Below are 18,468 nucleotides of genomic sequence, written 5' to 3' on the forward strand. Positions count from 1 at the left end.
TTTAATTAAAGGAGTCGATTTAACCACCTTTGTGAACTCTATTGGCTTCTGCAGCCAGTCATCTGTTGTGGGAATTAAAACACCTTTCCATTTCTGTCCATAGAGCATCCTTATTTCTGTCAGTATGGATAACATCAAAATTCCATTTTTTCCCCAGTTCTTTGTCCATTAAGTCTGGTTTTATCTTGATATTCACTTTCAGAATTTTCTGTATTAAGGTGTGAATCCTACTCCAATATTTCTTTGTTTTGTCGCAGGTCCACCATGGATGGTAAAAAGTTCCTTCTTTTCATTTACATTTCCAACATACATTTAAAATACCTTTATACATTTTTGGCAATTTATCCAGTGTTAAATATGAACACTACATGATTTCATAAAAAAAAATCTTTTAAATTATAATTTAATATAAATTTTAAACCCTTTGTCCATATGTTTCCCCCTTGTTCAAGTATTATATTGTATCCAAAATTCTTTGCTCATTGGATCGTATATAACAATATTCACATACTCGTTCTCCCAATTTAATTTCATTAGCAGTTTATAAACATTAGCAGTAATGTGTTCATCATTATCACACAGTGGAGTTTCCAATTCATTTTTTTTTTTTTTGCAAAGTTAAGTCCATAAATGTTTTAATCTAGCTTAAGCCTTTCTTTCAATTGTAATTATGTAAACCAATGAAAGATACAACTATCTAGTTGCAACTCCTCTTTAAATTTGAGAGTAGGTTCACCATGATTAAATAGTATTATTTGATCATAAGTCCACCGGTTTGGCCTCACCACCATTTATTTTTTAAAAAAAAAAACTTCATGAGGTGACACCCAAAGAGGTATCTTCTCAGGGAACCTTACTTTATGATGATGATGATGATGATGATGATGATGATGATGATGATGATGATGTTGGAAGGGACCTTAGAGGTCATCTAGTCCAATCCCCTGCTCAGGCAGGAAATCCTATACCTATACCATGGCTGTCCAGTCTCTTCTTAAAAACTTCCAGTGTTGGAGCATTCACCACTTCTGGAGGCAGGTTGTTCCACTGGTTAATTGTTCTAACTGTCAGGTAGTTTCTCCTTAGTTCTAGGTTGCTTCTCTTCTTGATTAGTTACCACCCGTTGCTTCTTGTCCTGCCTTCCGGTGCTTTGGAGAATAGCTTGACTCCCTCTTCTTAGGGGCAGCCCCTGAGATATTGGAACACGCTATCCTGTCCCCCTGGTCCTTCTCTTCATTAAACTAGACATACCCAATTTCTGCAACCGTTCTTCATATGCTTTAGCCTCCAGTCCCCTGATCATCTTTGTTGCTCTTCTCTGTAATTTTTCTTAGAGTCTCAACATTATTTATTCCAAACCCTTAGGCTGCCACATCTACAAAATGGTTATTAAAGTCAATATTTATTTTATCCTTATCATACCATAAGTAGGAGTGCGATCCAAATTTTAATTCATGGCCCTCTCGTTCAATAAATTCCTTATTTTGGAGAGTCACTCACACTTTAAGCCAGACCAAAGCACAAGCATCAAAGTACAATTTCAAATCTGGTAGACCCAACCTTCCTCTTTCTTCAGGATCTTGTATTTACTTCTTGGTTTTTCCCTTTGCCATATGAATTTAGAAATATCCATTTGCCATTATTTAAATGGAGTGTTGGTTATAAATATTGGTAAAGTCTGAAATAAAGATAACACCTTTGGTAAAACATTTATTTATTTATTTATTTCTAAAATTTATATGCCGTCCAATCTTGAGGGACTCAGGGCGGCGTACAAAATTAAAACAATAATATAACGATGTTGTTGTTGTTAATTGCGAAGTCGTGTCTGACCCATCGCGACCCCATGGACAATGTTCCTCCAGGTCTTCCTGTCCTCTACCATCTTCTGGAGTCCATTTAAATTCACACCTACTGCTTCAGTGACTCAATATAACGATAAAACAGTAAAATAAATATATTCATACAGCATGTCCGATTCATCTAGCGATTCTACCCAATAAAGATAATTGCACGTTATCCCATCTTAATAAGTTTTTTTTGATATCATTCCACAGAGGTACAAAATTATTTTGCAATAATTTAGAATTAGTATTTGACAATGTAAAACGCAAGTTATTCCCTCTTTTTCTCCACCTTGGAGTCTGACTTTTTGGTCAATATTTCATATTTCTGAGAAATCATGTTCTTAACAAGCATTGCTGTTTTCTTTTATTTATTTTTGAAACCCACTGAAGGGCCAAAGTTTCCTCATCGAGCATTCTATACCAGCTTTGGGGGTCTTGCAAAAATACAACTAAGTCATCAGCAAGTACTCTAATTTGTAAACTCCTGTCTAATATCTCTCTTCAAAGCTTCCAGAAACAATATAAAGCAGAAAGGAAATAAGGGGCATCTATTTCTCCTGTCCTTTTGAATTTCACATGGTTTAGTTAAATCTCCATTAATAAAAATATTTGCTTGCTGTCAGATATAAATTGCTTTAACCCCTTGAATGAATTTCTCCCTGAAGTTCATATCTTCCAGGACTTTGAACATAAAAACCCAATGGTTTTCTCTTTTTCCAGGGATATTAGAACTGCTTGTTTCTCATTATGGTGTTGTAAGTATTCAATAATATTCAAAACAGTCCTCACATTGTCTCTTAACTGTCTTTTTGGCAAAAAACCAAATTCATCTTCATGGATATATGACTCCAAGATCTTATTCAAACTTTTTGCCAATATTGCAGCAAAAAGTTTATAATCGTTATTTAGTAACGAAATTGGTCTATAGTTTTTAATCCTCAGGACATCTTGACCTTCCTTTGGTAGTAGAACTATGTTGGCTTCTTTCCAGGTTTCAGGCATCTTTGCTCCCTGTAGCATCTTTTATTGGGTCTTCAAAACATTCATGATATTAACTTGAGAGACCACCTGCACCCAGGGCAGTGGTGGGATTCAGCCAGTTCGCACCAGTTCTGCATTTTTGTTGCCTGCATTTTTTGTTGCCCAGCCCAGAATGGACTTCCGGAAGTGGCATCCACACAGAGAACCGGTTGTTGACATATTTTAATCCCACCACTCCTTCCTTCCTTCCTTCCTTCCTTCCTTCCTTCCTTCCTTCCTTCCTTCCTTCCTTCCTTCCTTCCTTAATTCCCTCCCTCCCTCCCTCCCTCCCTCCCTCCCTCCCTCCCTTCCTTCCTTCCTTCCTTCCTTCCTTCCTTCCTTCCTTCCTTCCTGTGGTGGGATTCAGCCAGTTCACACCACTTCGGCAGAACCGGTAGCTAATTTTTTGTTGCCCAGGACCAGAATGAACTCCGGAAGCGGCATCCACACAGAGAACCGGTTGTTCCCAGATTTGAATCCCACCACTGACCCAGGGTTTTATCTGCTTTCATTTTTTAATAGCTTCTGATATTTCAAAGGTAGATCGTTCATAGGTTGTCTCTTGAAGTTGTGAAAGTTTAGGTCAATGTTGTCTTTGCAGATAATCATCTATTTTTATTTTTATTTTTTTGGTATGTCCAGTTCCTGCTTCTTGTAAAAGTTGGAACAAAAGTTTTAAAAAGACTTTTTAATGAGATCACTGGCTTTAATTACCATGTCGCCTTCATGGTTTTTCTCTATCATTTTCTTTTCAATTTTCTTTCTGAGTTTGCATGTCAGCCATCTCCCCAGTTTATTGGCAAATTCAAAATGCTTTTGTTTCACATAATTCAGCTTAATTTCTCTTTCTTGAACTCTTAACGTGGACCGTAGTTGATACAGCACTTGGTGTAACATTTTAGATTCCATTGCTGTCTTTTACAATTCAGTTTCTTTCCTTCTAATTTCATCCAATATTTTTTACATCTTTTTCTGGAGTTCTTCTGTGGATGATTATATTGTTAAAGCAGCCTATTATGGCTGCTAGTAGCATCTCAAACAGATTAAATTTGTCCCACCTTAATACATGAACTCCCATGTGGCAGCCATTTTGTGAGAATATCTGTTCCATTCTCTGGGAATTTGACCCAATCACTTTACTAAAAAGATCCTTTCTCTATCTAGGAAGGGAAAAGAAGATATGGTTGTTGTTGTTGTTGCTGTTGTTGTTGTCATTTGGAAACCCTGTTTCTCTAGACCAGTGTTTCTCAATCTCAGCAACTTTAACAGTTCATCTCCCCTGCTGGCTGGGGAATTCTGGGTATTGATGTCTACCCATCTTAAAATTGCCAGTATTGCCCTAGCCTAGAGCAGGGCTTTTCAACCAGTGGTACTGGTACCACCTATGGTACATTGGCACCTGGCAGGTGGTACGCAACCATCCTAGAAAAGTGGTAGCGGGGGAGGAGAATGAGCTGAACCGGTGGCAGCACCGCACAAGCCTGAGCAAGAGACAGCTGGAGCTGCAGGGCTGTCAGGGCTCAGCAGAAGCACCAGGATCAGTGCTGCTTTCCAGCTGATCGGCGTTTCTAGGCTGTCAGGGCTCAGTGGAAGCGCCAGGATCAACTGGGTCATGTGAAGTGACCAAAACCTGCTGCAACCACCCAGCAGACGGGGGGGGGAGGAATAAAAAACAAACACCCCCTTACCCCAAACCCCCTGCCAATCCTCAACAGAAATGCTCACAACAATGGAAACCTCAGACAGGAGGAAGAGTGCGGCCAGGTGGGCAGACAGGTGTCTTGCTCAGCACTTTTTTCAGTGCCATTGTAACTTCGAACAGTCACTAAGTGAACTGTTATAAGTTGAGGACTACCTGTACTTTATCACTTTTTTCCTTTTTTTTTTTTTTTGGTCATCAAGTTTTTGACACCTTGCTAGGCGACTGGTGGTACTCGGATGTTGCCATATCCTAAAAATGGTACAGTGGGTGAAAAGGTTGAAAAGCCCTGGCCTAGACTATGGGTATCCACCCTCAGCAATTTTAAGACTTGTGGCCTTCAACTCCCAGAATTCCCCAGACAGACAGCTGAGAGTTGAGGTCCACATGTTAAAGTTGCCCACAGTTGGAGACCCTTGTCCCAGATTACAGCTGTCTCACAGTTGTGAATTTTGATATTATTTCTAACATGAATCTAACATCTACCGCTCTCAATTCCAATCAACACATCCAGTGAGAGCTCAAGAAAGAGTGGTATCGTTAAGACTTAGCTTTTGAATTCATAATTTTTAGATTCATTCAACCCAGCTGAGGGAGAACTGAATAAATTATCTATTTCCTGATCTTCCAACCTTTGGACTATCTCAATCCATTTCTCTATTAGTCACCCAGAGCATTATTCAACCACTGAGTGCTTCCACCCAACCTTATGTCAAAGAAAACCACCCTTGAATGAAACGTGCTGTCCTTTTACTGTTCTCTATCCTGCCTCTAATTTCTTCAGTCCCCACCTTTTATCAGTCCTTTGATTTCCCTGCAAGGTAAAGCATGCCAGGTTCTGCCCTCCTTGAAGATGATCTTGGAATAAAGAGTAAAAAAACTATTTTGAACTCTAAAATTTCTAAGGAGGCTTCCTACTCATGGCCAGAAGATGAGCAGAAGGTCATAGGACAGTGGTAGGCAACCTTGGCTCTTTTATGACTTGTGGACTTCAACTCCCAGAATTCCTGAGCCAGCCATGCTGAGGGGAAAGGGAGAGGCTTCCAAGCTGAGCCATGCTGGCTCAGGAATTCTGGGAGTTGAAGTCCACGAGTCGTAAAAGAGCCAAGGTTGCCTACCCCTGGTCTAGACTTAGTGTTTCTCATCCTTGGCCATTTGACGATGGGAGGACTTCAACTCCCAAAATTTCTGAGCCAGCAGGGCTCAGCATGGCAGCCTCTCCCTTTTCCCTCAGCATGGCTGGCTCAGGAATTCTGGGAGTTGAAGTCCACGAGTCGTAAAAGAGCCAAGGTTGCCTACCCCTGGTCTAGACTTAGTGTTTCTCATCCTTGGCCATTTGACGATGGGAGGACTTCAACTCCCAAAATTTCTGAGCCAGCAGGGCTCAGCATGGCAGCCTCTCCCTTTTCCCTCAGCATGGCTGGCTCAGGAATTCTGGGAGTTGAAGTCCACGAGTCGTAAAAGAGCCAGGGTTGCCTACCCCTGTCATAGGAGAAGGAAAAAAAAAGGAAACCTGTTTGTCTTTGCAAGTGGAGAAGCTTCTACCAGCATCTTCTAGTCATCCAATAGTCAGCACACAGATACCCTCATAAGAAGGACAGGATGTATAGATGGCACAGTCAGACACCACACCAAAGGAATTAACCTCTGGATAATATGTTTGAGTGCAGACTTTCAGTCCTGCTATTCAAAGCAACAAATCGTCACAGAAATATTTAATTGTCATAGGTGTCGTTTCAAGGGATTTTATTCAATGAACTTTGTGGGGCAATAGTTTAGGAAACTTTAGCATTCTTCAAAGGAGGGTATGCCCACAGTAATTCAACTATATTTCTTTAATGTTCTTTTGTACCATTCTGTTTCCTTATTGGCTTTTTCTATGATCACAAAAAACAGGACAATTCATGTCATCATCTGATTTTCAGTCTATGCGTTTGGGTAATCTAACGATCCTAAAACCTGCTGCTCCACATGGGTAAATCTTCTGATTACTGGCCTCCTAGAAAATCCACTGAGCAGACTTTGAAACCCTCTAAGGAGATGAACAAATTGACCATAATTGATGCCATTTCAAGATAGGTTTCATTAATAAATGAATTTTTTAAAAAACCATCACACAAAAAATTGTTGTAAAAGAACTTTGGGGATGTGTTCATAACCTCAGAAATAAGAAAGGAAGGAAGGAAGGAAGGAAGGAAGGAAGGAAGGAAGGAAGGAAGGAAGGAAGGAAGGAGGGGAGGAAGGAGGGGAGGGAGGGAGGGAGAGAGGAAGGGAGGAAAGAAAGAAAGAAAGAAAGAAAGAAAGAAAGAAAGAAAGAAAGAAAGAAAGAAAGAAAGAAAGAAAGAAAGAAAGAAAGAAAAGAAGGAGGGGAGGGAAGGAGGGAGGGAAGAAAGAAAGAAAGAAAAAAAGAAAGAAGGAAGGGAGGGAGGGAGGAGAGGAGGGAAGTAGGGAGAGAGGGAGGAAAGAAAGAAAGAAGGAAAGAAGGAAGGAAGGAAGGGAGGGAGGGAGGGAGGGAGGGAGGGAGGGGGGAAGGAAGGAAGAAAGGAAGGAAGGAAGGAAGGAAGGAAGGAAAGAAGAAAGAAAGAAAGAAAGAAAGAAAGAAAGAAAGAAAGAAAGAAAGAAAGACAGACAGACAGAAAGAAAGACAGACAGACAGAAAGAAAGAAAGAAAGAAAGAAAGAAAGAAAGAAAGAAAGAAAGAAAGAAAGAAAGAAAGAAAGAAAGAAAGAAAGAAGCATGGGGCATTTAGCCCGATCATAAGTCCAAATGAGTATTGGTGCTATTAAGGGTGGGGAACAGAATGAGGAAGCAATTTGCAAATCAAAGTCCAGAGAATGCATTACCAACTGTCACTGCAAGATATAGATATCATTTTTGCTTTTTAAACCAGGGAGGACTTCCAGAGGGATGGGCTTCCAGGAATTGGATGCAAGTTGTCATGACTAGCAGAAGCAATCATTTACCAAGGAGATTCAAATGACCTTTGGATTCTATAAAAGACTTTCAGGGTTTCTGTGCCCTTTGGACCGCCAAGCCCACAGAGAACAGAGCCCTTTCTTTTCCCCTTTTTTAAATTTTATTTTATCCATTACCTTTATTTCTTGTAACCGAACCATCTTCAATCCTACGAAAAAAAACTTGACGGGAAAAAAAATTAAAAATACAACTCAAGTTTTACACGCTAAGAAGGAAAAACCATCTAATACAGGCAGTTCTCGACTTACGAATGCAATTGAGCTCAACATTTCTGTTGCTAAGCGAGAAAGTTGCTAAGTGAAATTTGCCCCATTTCACGACGCTTCTTGACACAGTTGTTAAGTGAATCACTGCGGTTGCTAAGGGAGTAACACGGTTGTGAAGTGAATCCGGCTTCCCCATTGACTTTGCTTGTCAGAAGGTCATAAAAGGGGATCACGTGACCCTGGGACGCTGCAACCATCATAAATATGAATCAGTTGCCAAGTGCCTGAATTTCGATCACGTGACCACGGGGATACTGTGATGTCCGTAAGCGTGAAAAACGGTCCTTAGTCACTTAATACCATTATAACTTCAAACAGTCACTAAATCAGACATGTCAAACACAAAACCCGGGGGCCAGATGTGGCCCGCGAAGTGGTTTCATGTGGCCCACGAAGCCATCCTGGAAACAGTGAGGGAATGGCCCCCGCTGCCTTGGCCCTGGCCCAGGCCGGCCAGGAGCCAATGTACAATTTTGTGATGGCCATCTATGCTGAAACGCATTCAGTCTTAGCTCCACAAGGCCATCTAGAAACAGCGAGGAACCAGCCCCTGCCGTGTTGGCCCCGCCCCCTGGGTGCATGCTGGGGAGGGGTCACCCTTTGTGAGGAATGAAGAAATGCACCATGCCTTGGTGCTTGCCCCGGTCCCATCCCCTTCTGTCTGAGACCTTCAGATCTGTCCCACTCCTGCCCAGGCCCCCACAGGCACCATTGACGCGAACGATATAGAGCTGGCCATGCCCACCCAGTAGGCCACACCCACTCCATCCACGCCCACCCAGTAGGCCACACCCACCCTGGCCATACCCACCCGGCCCCCCAAGGGCAACCGCAATGCTGATGTGGCCCTCAATGAAATTGAGTTTGACACCCTTGCACTAAATGAAATGTTGTATGTCAAGATTGGGAAGGTCACAAATGGTGATCACATGAGCCTCTGGGTATTGTGACCGTCACAAATGCATGCCGGTGGCCAAGTGCCCAAATTTTGATCATGTGGACTGTCAGGATGCTGCAACGGTTATAAATGTGAGGATCGGTCCTAAGTCAGGTTTTTTTCAGTGCCATTGTAACTTCGAATGATTGCTAATCAAATGCTTGTAAGTCGAGCACTATCTGTGTAGTTGCTTTGCTGGTCTGAGTTACAGAGAGCTGAGATCCGTGGAGAGATTCCTCTTCTTTTCTCTAGTGGATTTTTTTTATTATTATTCTCATCGGTTGCTCAGTGGCCAGATTTATCGGCCCACGCCTTTCGCAAGGCCCTGGAAACATGGTTTTGCCAATGGGCATGGAGAATCGAAAGGCTGTCCTAGCTGGCACAGCGGCTGCACCGATGGTTATTGATGCATTTTTTTATCATCTTGATGTGCTTTTTATATGGTTTATATGTACTGCTTTTAATTGCGGTACCCTTTTTGCTGTTTTATATTGTTTTACCTGTTCTTATTTATTTGTTGAACATCATTGACTTCTTACTCCAGGAATTGAGGTATTTGAATTATTTGTTTAATCCAGTTTCACATTCAGGATTCTTAGACGAATAATTGGGGATAAAAAAGTTTATATGTGTTGTTTGAGGAGGAGGAGGAGGAGGAAGAGGAGGAGAAGGAGGAGGAGGAGGAGGAGGAGGAGGAGGAGAAGAAGAAGAAGAAGAAGAGGAGGAGGAGGAGGAGGAGAAGGAGGAGAAGGAGGAGGAGGAGAAGAAGAAGAAGAAGAAGAAGAAGAAGAAGAAGAAGAAGAAGAAGAAGAAGAAGAAGAAGAAGAAGAAGAAGAAGAAGAAGAAGAAGAGGAGGAGGAGGAAGAGGAGGAGGAGGAAGAGGAGGAGGAGGAGGAGGAAGAGGAAGAGGAAGAGGAAGAGGAGGAACGGCTGCTGGAATTGACTTTGTCTAGTTTAATGAAGAGAAGGATGAGGGGGGACATGATACCAGCGTTCCAATATCTCAGGGGCTGCCCCAAAGAAGAGGGAGTCAAGCTATTCTCCAAAGCGCCTGAAGGCAGGACAAGAAGCAATGGATGGAAACTAATCAAGGAGAGAAGCAACCCAGAACTAAGGAGAAACTTCCTGACAGTGAGAACAATTAACCTGTGGAACAAATTGCCTCCAGAAATGGTGAATGCTCCAACACTGGAAGTTTTTAAGAAGAGTCTGGACAGCGCTTTGTCTGAAAGGGTGTAGGGTTTCCTGCCTGAGCAAGGGGTTGGACTAGATGACCTCCAAGGTTCCTTCCAACATCATCATCATCATCATTATTATTATTAGGAGGAGGAAGAAGGAAGAAGGAAGAAGGAAGACAGAGCACTTTAGAGAACAAAGTATAGCTTAGGAACTAAAACGTCTAAAGTTCCTTTTCTTTGGATTGTTAGAAGGCACTTTTATTTCAGCAGACTTTCACCCCTAGATAACCTTTATTGGCATTCTTTTGGGTGTGGAGAAAGTAGACTTCAGGATGATCTAGGACAAGGGTGTCAAACTCGCAACGTCACATGACGTGTCGCAATGTATCGTGACTTTTTTTCCATAGCCGGCAATGGGGTGGACGCGGTTTCGGTATGACGCATCCGGCCCGTGAGCTGGCAGTTTGACACCCCTGATCTAGGATATTAAATTTTCATTAAGAATTTACACTTTGGAATAAGGGAGAATAAAAGCTGCTTCTTTCAGAAGAGTGTTAGCTCTTCTGGGATTTAATAAAGGCAGGACAAGAAGCAACGGGTGGAAACTCATCAAGGAGAGAAGCAACCTAGAACTAAGGAGAAACTTCCTAACAGTGAGAACAATTAATCAGTGGAACAGGCTGCCTCCAGAAGCGGTGAATGCTCCAACACTGGAAGTTTTTAAGAAGAGACTGGACAGCCATTTGTCCGAAATGGTGTAGGGTTTCTTGCCTGAGCAGGGAGTTGGACTAGATGACCTCCAAGGTCCCTTCCAACTTTACTACTATTACTATTACTAAACCTCGAGCATTGAGGTTTTCTTTAGTTTTCCTTAATTCTTCCTTGAATTATTTGCTAAGAAATGTTGTACCAAAAAGTTTGCCAATAAAATTGGCAATATCAGGCTGGTTATATCAAAGATGGGCCATCTGTATGTAGGAAGAAAAGGACTGGATGAAACTGTTGGTTTTAATCAGCTCAATATTCCAAGCAAGCTGTTTGTTATCCCTTAACTGGCTTCAAATATGCCTAAGTGTTTCCTTACCTTGGCTTCAAGTGAGGCTTCAGCCACTTAACTATGGGAAGGTGCTAAGGGAAAGAAATTGATGGAGGAAAAAGATTCATCAAACCAGCAAATAGAATCTGGAATCATAAACAGGAGCTCAACAGTTGGAACTGTGGGAATTCAGCCCCCCCCCCAGAAAAAAAATATTTTGGGAAATATTTAAAAGACAGAATATATTTCCCTAAAGGATTTTAAAAGCAGAAACCAATCCTGCCCCCAAGACTCTCTGTCCCAAACAGAAACCAAGTCTGCAGTGTTGCAGATGTGATAATCTTGTCAGAAAGACTGGAGTCAGGAAACTGGGATTAGGAAGAAAGATCCCTAGAATCAACACACCAAAAATCTTAGAGTCATCCGCCACAGCCCCAGGGAAGCAGGATTGACCTTTGGGACATAATAGGATTAACCCACCACCATCAGAATACCAGAAAGGCACACTCAGACTCAGGTCAAAGTTCATGCCACAGGAACAACTCCAAACAAAAGGTTCAAGAAGGTATAAAAACCCATTCCCTACATGTGCTCACTCTCTTTTCTTCCAGAGCCATCTTTCTGTCTGGCTCTCCTCTTCAATGAACTGCTACTTTCTTTCTAAAGCAGTCGTCATGTTTATTCCCGGCTTGGACTGTACCATGATGAAGACTTTTTCTTCAGCAAAACAGTTGAAACATTCTATTGTTAGAGCAATTTAAATTTTGTTAGTAAAATTACCCCACCCCGCTACATAGTGGATATCAGCAAAAAAAAAAAAAAAAAAGACGTCAACATATTTAAGAACTAAGGAAAAAAAACCCTGAAAGAACAATTAACCAGTGGAACAACCTGCCTTCAGAAGTTGTGAGTGCTCCAACACTTAAGAAGAGACTGGACAGCCATTTGTCTGAAATGGTGTAGGGCTTCCTGCCTGAGCAGGGGGTTGGACTAGAAGACCTCCAAGGTCCCTTCCAATTCTGTTATTCTGCTAAATAATTTTACTTTTATTTTACTTGCATTGACCTTCATTAAGCTTACATAAATCTCCTTTGTGTGTACATATTAATAAATATCGTAAAATTTTCTAATTGTACTTTGTAAACAATATTTCATGTTTATCTTTCATTACTGTATGCCAATATTGGAATCTATCTAGCAGATGTTTGCTTCTGTTATGAGGATGTCTGCTTTCACTAAAGATGTTGAGGTGGTTGATTATAAAACCAGATGGCTGCATTTGCACAGGGAGTTTTCCACTCAGGTTTTTCGTTCTTTCTTTTTTATTAGTAATTTAAGGTGAATAAATATTGGCTGCTAAGTTAACTTTAATATTCAACTTGATTTGGGCAACCCCAGAAAAAAGATCAGCTCAGAAACTGGGTCCCAGGTAGTGTGTGAATGTCATGTCTAAATATGTACCCAGTTTCAAATACCAAGCAAATTTATTTTCTTTCTTCATCAAGAAAATGAAGACATGCACATTTGAAGACATTACTGCAACATAAAAATATGCCGGAAAATATATCTCATAGTGAATCCTGATGAATATAGATCAATTATTAGCAAAGAAATGGGAACATGTCAAGATTGAGTATGCAACGAGCAAGACTTTTAAATTTTTAAAACCTATTTTATTAAATGGGATTTTTCTTCACTCCATAGAAGGATTTTATCCCCTTTGATAGAAAACCTGCCAACTCAGAACAAAGGTGCTTTAGCATATCCTCCACCTTGCTCGGTGTTTTCCCGAAGTCAAGGGTATTTGCCAATAATTTTGGGAGCAGGTGTGCATTCGGATTTCTTTATAATTTCCTTGTATAGCCCGGGCACTCCGTAAACACGTGCCTCATTCAGACAAGCATTCTTGGTTCCACAGCCCCGTTCTGCGTGACTGTAGAATCTTCCCTCTGCAGGAAGTGAGAAAGATGATAACAAAGTCCATTGTGTATAAAGCAAGGGACATTGTGGAATCAGCATTCGGGGCAGGGTTTTCGGGCAGATTTATTGTTATTTCCTGGCATTCAGGAGGATTTGTGGTGAGGTGTTTCATATTCTTAAAACAAATGTGCTATGCTATGGTAACCGGAACATGTTCCTCTGTACTTTATCCTCTATCAGGATGCAAGGAAGAAATCTACATATTTACGACTTTTGATATTTGCAGGAAAAACTTTTACAGTCATTGCTGTGAGATGAGCAGTTACATAAATTGGGTGGGTGGATGGATAGATGGATGGATGGATGGATGGATGGATGAGAAGGAAGGAAAGGGAAGGGAAGGGAAGGGAAGGGAAGGAAGGAAGGAAGGAAGGAAGGAAGGAAGGAAGGAAGGAAGGAAGGAAGGAAGGAAGGAAGGAAGGAAGGAAGGAAGGAAGGCTGATGTAATTGTAACCTGCTGTTCTGCAGAGATGAGCCTGGATTTAATTAAAATGACTGCAATCTCATTAAACTATTGCTATTAAGAGTAGAGCACAGTCATTCCCAGCTTGACTGCACTGACCCAGCTAATTTTATTTTACAAACAATACACAGGTTATGAGATTTATTGTATTTATTGAATGGCCAAAAGGCCATAACAGAAATGGATTCATTCTGTTTTAAGCCTGTTTTTAGACTTCCTTGTAGGGTTTGTGCATTTCATACAGCAAAACGGCAAGAGAGCCAGTTTGATATAGTGGTTAAAGCAACAGATTAGAAACCAGGAAACTGGGAGTTCTAGTTCCACCTGAGTTATGAAAACCAGATGGGTGACCTTGGGCCAGTCACCCTCTCGGTCCAACTTGCCTCGTTGTTCTGTTGTTGTTGTGGGTAAAGTAGGAAGAAGAAGGTGTGTTTGGACATGTTTGCCATCTTGCGTTATTTGTAAAAATAATAAAGATGGGATACAAATGAATAAATAGTGCTGTGGCTGGGGGTTTTTTGCAATACGTTACAGTCTTTGTGCATTTATCTAGAAATTTATCTTGTGATCAGAAGGCAGCTCAGAGCTCACAAAGGAAGCCTTGTACATCAACCTTCTCCCTCAATTTTGTTATTAAATATTGGAAATTACCTGAACCATCAAGGCTCATCCTGGTCCACACACTTTCTTCTTATCCTATCACCACCGCAGGTGGCGATACTATTCCTCGGCTCTTACCTTGTTCTACCGTCATATCGTAATGGACACAATACTCTTCCCAGCCATTGCAATGGATCAGCTCAGTGGGTTTGCAAATGGGATCCTCTGAGATGCATCCAGGACACTTCATTCCATTTGGGCGGATCCCGAGTTTGGGCACTTGGGGAATTGGGAAAACAAAGCAAAAATTACCACATTGCCATCCCATCTTCGGAGTCCCCAGGAACGTCCCCATCTTAGACCTTCGCTATGAGTTCTTGGAATTCCAAAGGAAAAGCGAGGATCAGCTCTCCGATTATATCTCAAGAAGATTTACTAGAATTTGTCTCAGAGCTTTCAGAAGTCACATTTTATACAGGTAGTCCTCACTTAAGGACCACAATTGGGACGGGCAACTCTGTCATTAAGTAAACACGGTTCTTTTTTTACTATTATTAAAAGTTTTTTATTTTTTCCATGTAAACATTATAAAAAAAAAATACAATACAGTTTTGAAATAAGATAAATTCGTAACCATTGGTACGACCTGCCCACTCTCCCCAGGCCGCGTCCACCCTCTCTTAAAACATTCCCTACTTCCCTCCTCTTTCTCACCTCCCATCCTACTCTCTTCCCCTCCCCCTCTCCTCTCACTGCCCTACTTCCTCTCTACACTTTCTCACCTCTCATCCCTATCAAACCCATGAACGCAGCATAAGGGGAGTGCCCAGGCCGCACCCCTATAAGCAACCATTATCTATATTACACTTGCCCCCCCACATTTCCTCCCTCCCACCCCCAACCCCCCTCCCTTCACTTCCCAGAGCAGAATACAGAGTTAATAATAAGATTTATAATAATAAGAAAAAAGAAAAGAAAAAGAAAAAAAAGAAAAAAAAGAAAATATCATACTTAACCTTTAACTCTAATAACCCATAAGAAAATTCTCTATAATATTTACTATAATATTCCTTCATAAAATAAATGAAACTTTTTAGTTCCATACTTTTTCTGAATATAATCTATCCATCTTCTCCATACAGTAATATAACTTTCTTGTGTATGATCCTTTAAATAAGCAGAAATTTTTGCCATTTCTGCAAGTAAACACGGTTCTTAAGCAAGACATCAGGTGACCACGATGGACATACAACCTCCCTTCCTCCATGGTGCTTAAGTGAATCACCCATGATCATGAAATGAGACACCAGGTGACCCACAACTTATGGTTTCATGGCCAGCTTCTCCGTGGAGTCTGCTTATCCTAAATGCCCACCAATTGTGAAGCACTGAATCTTGATTACAACAATGTAAGGATGCTGTGATGGGCATAAGCCATAAAGTTGTTACTTTTTCAGTGCAGACGTAATTTGAAGCAGTCGCTAAACCGAGCAGATATTAAGTGAGCACTACCTATAAAGGAATTGAGGCCTTTGAATTATGGTGCTGGAGAAGACTCCTGTGAGTCCCCTGGACTGCAAGGCAATCAAACCGGTCAGTCCTAGTGGAGATCAACCCTGACTACTCTTTAGAAGGCCAGATCCTGAAGTTGAAACTCAAGTACTTTGGCCACCTAATGAGAAGCAAGGACTCACTGGAGAAGAGCCTGATGCTGGGAAAGATTGAGGGCAATAGAAGAATGGGACGACAGAGAAGGAAGTGGATGGATGGAGTCACTGAAGCAGTAGGCGTGAGCTTTAATGGACTCCAGAAGATGGTAGAGGACAGGAAGACCTGGAGGAACGTTGTCCATGGGGTCACGATGGGTCAGACATGACTTTGCAACTAACAACAACAACCTATAATGGGCTGTGAGAATAACCTTGAAAGATAGCAGAAAGAACTGCAGCTTAAACAACACTCTGACAAGAGACATATGAATCTAAACCAGGAATGGGAGTAGAGAAAGTGTCTCAGAATTGACTCTTCCCAGCTTTCTGGAATGGAGGAGCAGAGAAATGGGGAAGCATTGTCAGACTTGGAAGATTCTGCCACTGTAAGGGGGACGAGCACTTACATGTCACAGTTCCACTGTTGCAAAGATCCTTGCGACAACACTTTGCGGCACTCCGCTTGCGTCTGGAAGGGAGGGTGAAGCTCATAGGTGATGGGACACAATGCTTGATTTTGCTGCAGCCTTTGTAAGTGGTGAGCCACACTTCATTGCCTGTGCAGGGGAAAGAGTTGCAGTCAAGATAGGGGCTAAGACAGGGATTGAAAGGGGCTTCATTTGGAAAGGGAAAAGAAATAACCAGAATTAGCTCCAGTTAGCTTTAACGTTATGAAGAGGGTTAATTGAGCGGAGTGGCAAGGAGCAACCTCGCCAGAGTTTTGCCACTGCTAAAACAGTGTTTCGTAATAGGCCGTAGCAGCCATTTGTGATATATGTACTGTACTTCCCGGCATATAAGACGACTTTCGCAAGTGTTAAACTCGGCGCCGAAGTCAGGGGTCGTCTTATACGCCGAGTCGTCTTATACACCAGAAATTACGGTAGTTTCCAGCGTATAAGATATAAGATATATATATATATATACATTGCTTACTGGTGTACACCGCTTAGAGAGTGCTTGCACTTAAAGCGGTATATAAATCTCATAAATAAATAAATAAGATGACTTTCTAGGCATGCGACTCAGCGCCAAAGACAGGGGTCGTCTTATACGCCGGGTCGCCTTATATGTCGGAATATCGGTACCCATAATACCAAATCAGTTTGAGTGTAGTGGGTTAGAAATTGGAAGACAGTGAGTTCTAGTTTCACCTAAGGCACAAAACCAGCCGAGTGATCTTGGGCTGGTCACTTTCTTGCAGTCCCAAGAAGGAGGCAATGACAAACCACTTGCCAAGAATACTGCAGAAATTTGTCCAGACAGTCTCCGGGAGTCAATACGGACAGACACACACACACACACACACACACACACACAAAATAAAACCCAGAATGTATTCTCAAACTTCCAAATGCACCACTGGGATTCAAACAGTGGTTGCAGACATTACTTCACTTAGGAACGTTTGAATTGCAAACTTGTGCTGATACGAACAACTCCAACTGTTTGCAACTCCAGCCAAGAATATCCTGGAGGCTGGAGGAAGATTAGTTTATAGCACATCACGTAGATACACTTGATTGGGCTTGCAAACAAAATGGACCTACAAACAGCCTTTTAGAACATCACTTGTTTGCATGTAGAGCACTGTCTGCCTTCCTAAATGGCCCTTGACTTTAATCTACTTCCTCAAATTCACGTCATCCCACAATAAATGAGTTCATTGTTCCTATGCCAGATGACGGTTCCTCGCAATATTCGAGGGCATCTGTAGGTAGAGACATACTTATACCCAAATTACACCAGAAAACGTCTATTTTAAATTCAAATCCTGCCACTTTTCTCAACTTACATCCTGCTAACTCTGGTATGTTCATCATTTCAGGGGGTTACAAAACACACCCTGTTCAACTACCAGCCCTGCTCACGGAACGGAGCCCTCCCTCTAAGTTTCCAGTCCTGAGTGGGTAACTGGCCAGAAAGGTCATTCACCAATGCTTGTCTCGGTGGTCAGAATCATACAGGTGTTTTCAAACGGGCGGCAGATGTGTGGCGTTCCAGTACAGAAACCGCTGCTGCTGCTGCAGTGTTCACACTTCAAACAAAGCCCTGAAAGGGATAAACCATAGATAAATACTAAGAGTCGGTCCATCATTGGAGCCAGGAACAATCCCAGGCTATGGTCAAAAAAGTCAAGATGGCAGCCCATATTTTATTGGGCAATGGGACAAGACACAGTAGTAAGAAAACATCTGTGCTGGTGGGGAAGCCAATGATCATGATCAAAACTCCAGGGAAATGGAAGAGTTAAGCGTCCCGTTTCAATCATCCCATCACTTGATTCTCGTTCCGCTCTTTCAGAACTGCACAAAGTGAAAATAAACCCCTAGCAGGGAGAGAGTTTGACCACCTGGATGTAAAAAGCAGTACAAGAGCTACAAGCTGCATTAGATAACTCCTCAGTATTAAAGGGTCTGGTTTGAGAACTTGGGTTCTGATCGAGTGGCGTTTTTAATTAAAACCCAAAGGGCTTACCTGCAGAGATCAGGATGGAGAAGAAATGGAAGATGATCGAGGACATCTGCATGGTCCTTGAATACAGAAGATCATGTGAAAAGCTCAGAGCTGGGCTAGCTCCTGGATGAAAGGTGACTACCGTAGGCTTTGATAGCTGATGAGGACTTATAGCTTCTTGGCAGGAGAGAGTAGGAGGGACAAGAAGACAATGAGGATGGGAGGCCAGCACAGTTCCTGGTCTCCCAAGTTGCAGAAAGGATCAGTCACAGACTGAAACTCTTGTTCTGAGCTTAGTGA

At 41.8% G+C, this 18,468-nt stretch overlaps 1 protein-coding gene across 1 annotated transcript; it reads right to left on the reverse strand.

The window, feature by feature from the left end:
* Positions 1 to 12,549: 12,549 nt before the first annotated feature.
* LOC120317636 (phospholipase A2 inhibitor and Ly6/PLAUR domain-containing protein-like) lies at positions 12,550 to 18,274 on the reverse strand. The gene is made up of 5 exons (XM_039364370.1): positions 18,190 to 18,274; positions 17,647 to 17,763; positions 16,119 to 16,268; positions 14,141 to 14,281; positions 12,550 to 12,908 (listed from the first exon to the last, which is right to left on the reverse strand). The coding sequence occupies exons 1-5, from the start codon at positions 18,239 to 18,241 to the stop codon at positions 12,754 to 12,756; spliced, it is 615 nt and encodes a 204-aa protein (XP_039220304.1). The 5' UTR covers positions 18,242 to 18,274; the 3' UTR covers positions 12,550 to 12,753.
* Between the last annotated feature and the right edge of the window lie 194 nt (positions 18,275 to 18,468).

This window comes from Crotalus tigris, unplaced genomic scaffold (genome assembly GCF_016545835.1).
Source record: "Crotalus tigris isolate CLP2741 ecotype Arizona unplaced genomic scaffold, ASM1654583v1 scf7180000019753.2282721675:598951, whole genome shotgun sequence".
Lineage (NCBI taxonomy): Eukaryota > Metazoa > Chordata > Lepidosauria > Squamata > Viperidae > Crotalus > Crotalus tigris.

What these genes read in the sequence shown, in the direction of transcription:
- LOC120317636 (XM_039364370.1), bottom strand. Translation starts at nt 18,241, where the DNA reads ATGCAGATGTCCTCGATCATCTTCCATTTCTTCTCCATCCTGATCTCT. An exon ending in CAACAGTGGAACTGTGACAT is followed by an intron (nt 14,282 to 16,118) that starts GTAAGTGCTCGT and finishes CAATTCCCCAAG; the next exon opens with TGCCCAAACTCGGGATCCGC. An exon ending in CGATATGACGGTAGAACAAG is followed by an intron (nt 12,909 to 14,140) that starts GTAAGAGCCGAG and finishes CACTTCCTGCAG; the next exon opens with AGGGAAGATTCTACAGTCAC.